This window comes from Eurypyga helias, unplaced genomic scaffold (assembly GCF_000690775.1).
Source record: "Eurypyga helias isolate BGI_N326 unplaced genomic scaffold, ASM69077v1 scaffold22920, whole genome shotgun sequence".
In the NCBI taxonomy this organism is placed as follows: Eukaryota; Metazoa; Chordata; class Aves; order Eurypygiformes; family Eurypygidae; genus Eurypyga; species Eurypyga helias.
The window spans coordinates 1-1,277 of NW_010226587.1; the positions used below are offsets into that span (position 1 = coordinate 1).

Genomic DNA, 1,277 nt, shown 5'->3' on the forward strand with positions numbered 1-1,277 from the left:
GGCAGCGCTCAGCAGCTGGGGTGAGTTAGAGATGCGCACGACAGGCTCTCCATCCCGCTGCCCCAGGGGCTGCTGGTGGGCACCGGGCACAGCTCACCTCCGTGTAGTGCTGGACCAGGGCAGCGCTGGTCATGGCCCCCCGGTAGTAGCAGGGTGTCACAACCAGTGCCACGTCGGCCCCTGCCTCTGCCATGCTGACCGAGAGCTTGATGGTGGCCTGGGTGGCTGGGGAGGAGGCAGAGTGTTGAGGGATGTCCTGGGGGGACACATGGCCCCCCGTGCTGCCCACGCAGGCACTCACATTCGCAGCCTGAGCCAGCCAGCAGCAGGCGGTCCCTGGGCACAGCACGGCGCACGCAGCTCACTACCTCCAGCCGCTCGTGGGGTGCCAGGTAGGGGTACTCCCCGTTGGAGCCCAGCACCACCAGCCCTGAAATGCAAGCATGGGGAGGGCAGGGCTTGGTCATAGGAGCAGGGTGCCCATGAGGCAGCCATCCCTGCTCCACAAAGGGCACATGTGGGTATGTGTCCCCAGACCACAGTGCCCATCCTCACTGCACTGAACAGTGGCAGTGCCATCCCCTACCCAGGCACCCTCATACATGCCGTGCATGCACCCTGTGTGCTGAGCATGCTGCCTGCCTGCCTCCATCCCCAGAAGCCACCCCACACAGCACCCCCAGTGAGGGATTTATTGGTGGCTGCAGCCAGGCTGTCCCATCCTGTCCCCAGCTGGGGCATGCAGACCCCTTCCCTGGGACACCGCCAGTGCCATGGGCACAGGCAGGCCAGCTCCAGCCTGGTGCTGCTGGGCTCTGCCCTGGCATCCTGGGCTCCTGTGTGTGTCTCCATCACGCTCTCCCTCCATGGCCCCTAGGCTCCCAGATTCTGCAGGACACAGTGTGCCCTCTCCTGTCCCTGTCCCTACAGCCAGGCAAGCCCTGGACTCAGCCTGTTCACAAGAGGGGAGACCCCAGGGCACATCCCTGCCACCCCCAGCCTCTTCCTGCAGCCCCCCTCCTCCCATCTCCATCCCAGGCAATCAACGGGTGTGCATCCCATGGCATGGTATCCATGTGAGTGTTGTGTACAGGTGTGCAGAGGGTGGGTGTGAGCCTGCAGCTACGTGCAGAGTGTGCACACAAGCATGCACTGCAGTGTGAGAGGGAGATGCAGGGACACACACACGCATCTGCCTGGGCACTCGCCATGCAAAGGGCAGCAGGTGGGTCACCCAAGGGGCTGCCAGCCCTGGAGCAAAGTCCGGCTGGAGGCTG

The 1,277-nt window shown here is 64.6% G+C and overlaps 1 protein-coding gene across 1 annotated transcript in view; it reads right to left on the reverse strand.

Annotated features, from left to right (window-relative positions):
• Positions 1-8: 8 nt before the first annotated feature.
• The window catches only part of HOGA1 (4-hydroxy-2-oxoglutarate aldolase 1), a 1,597-nt gene continuing 328 nt past the window's right edge, over positions 9-1,277 (reverse strand). Inside the window, 3 exon segments of the mRNA XM_010153683.1 lie at positions 9-94; positions 97-225; positions 302-430. Of these exon segments, the coding sequence (XP_010151985.1) occupies positions 9-94; positions 97-225; positions 302-430 (344 nt within the window).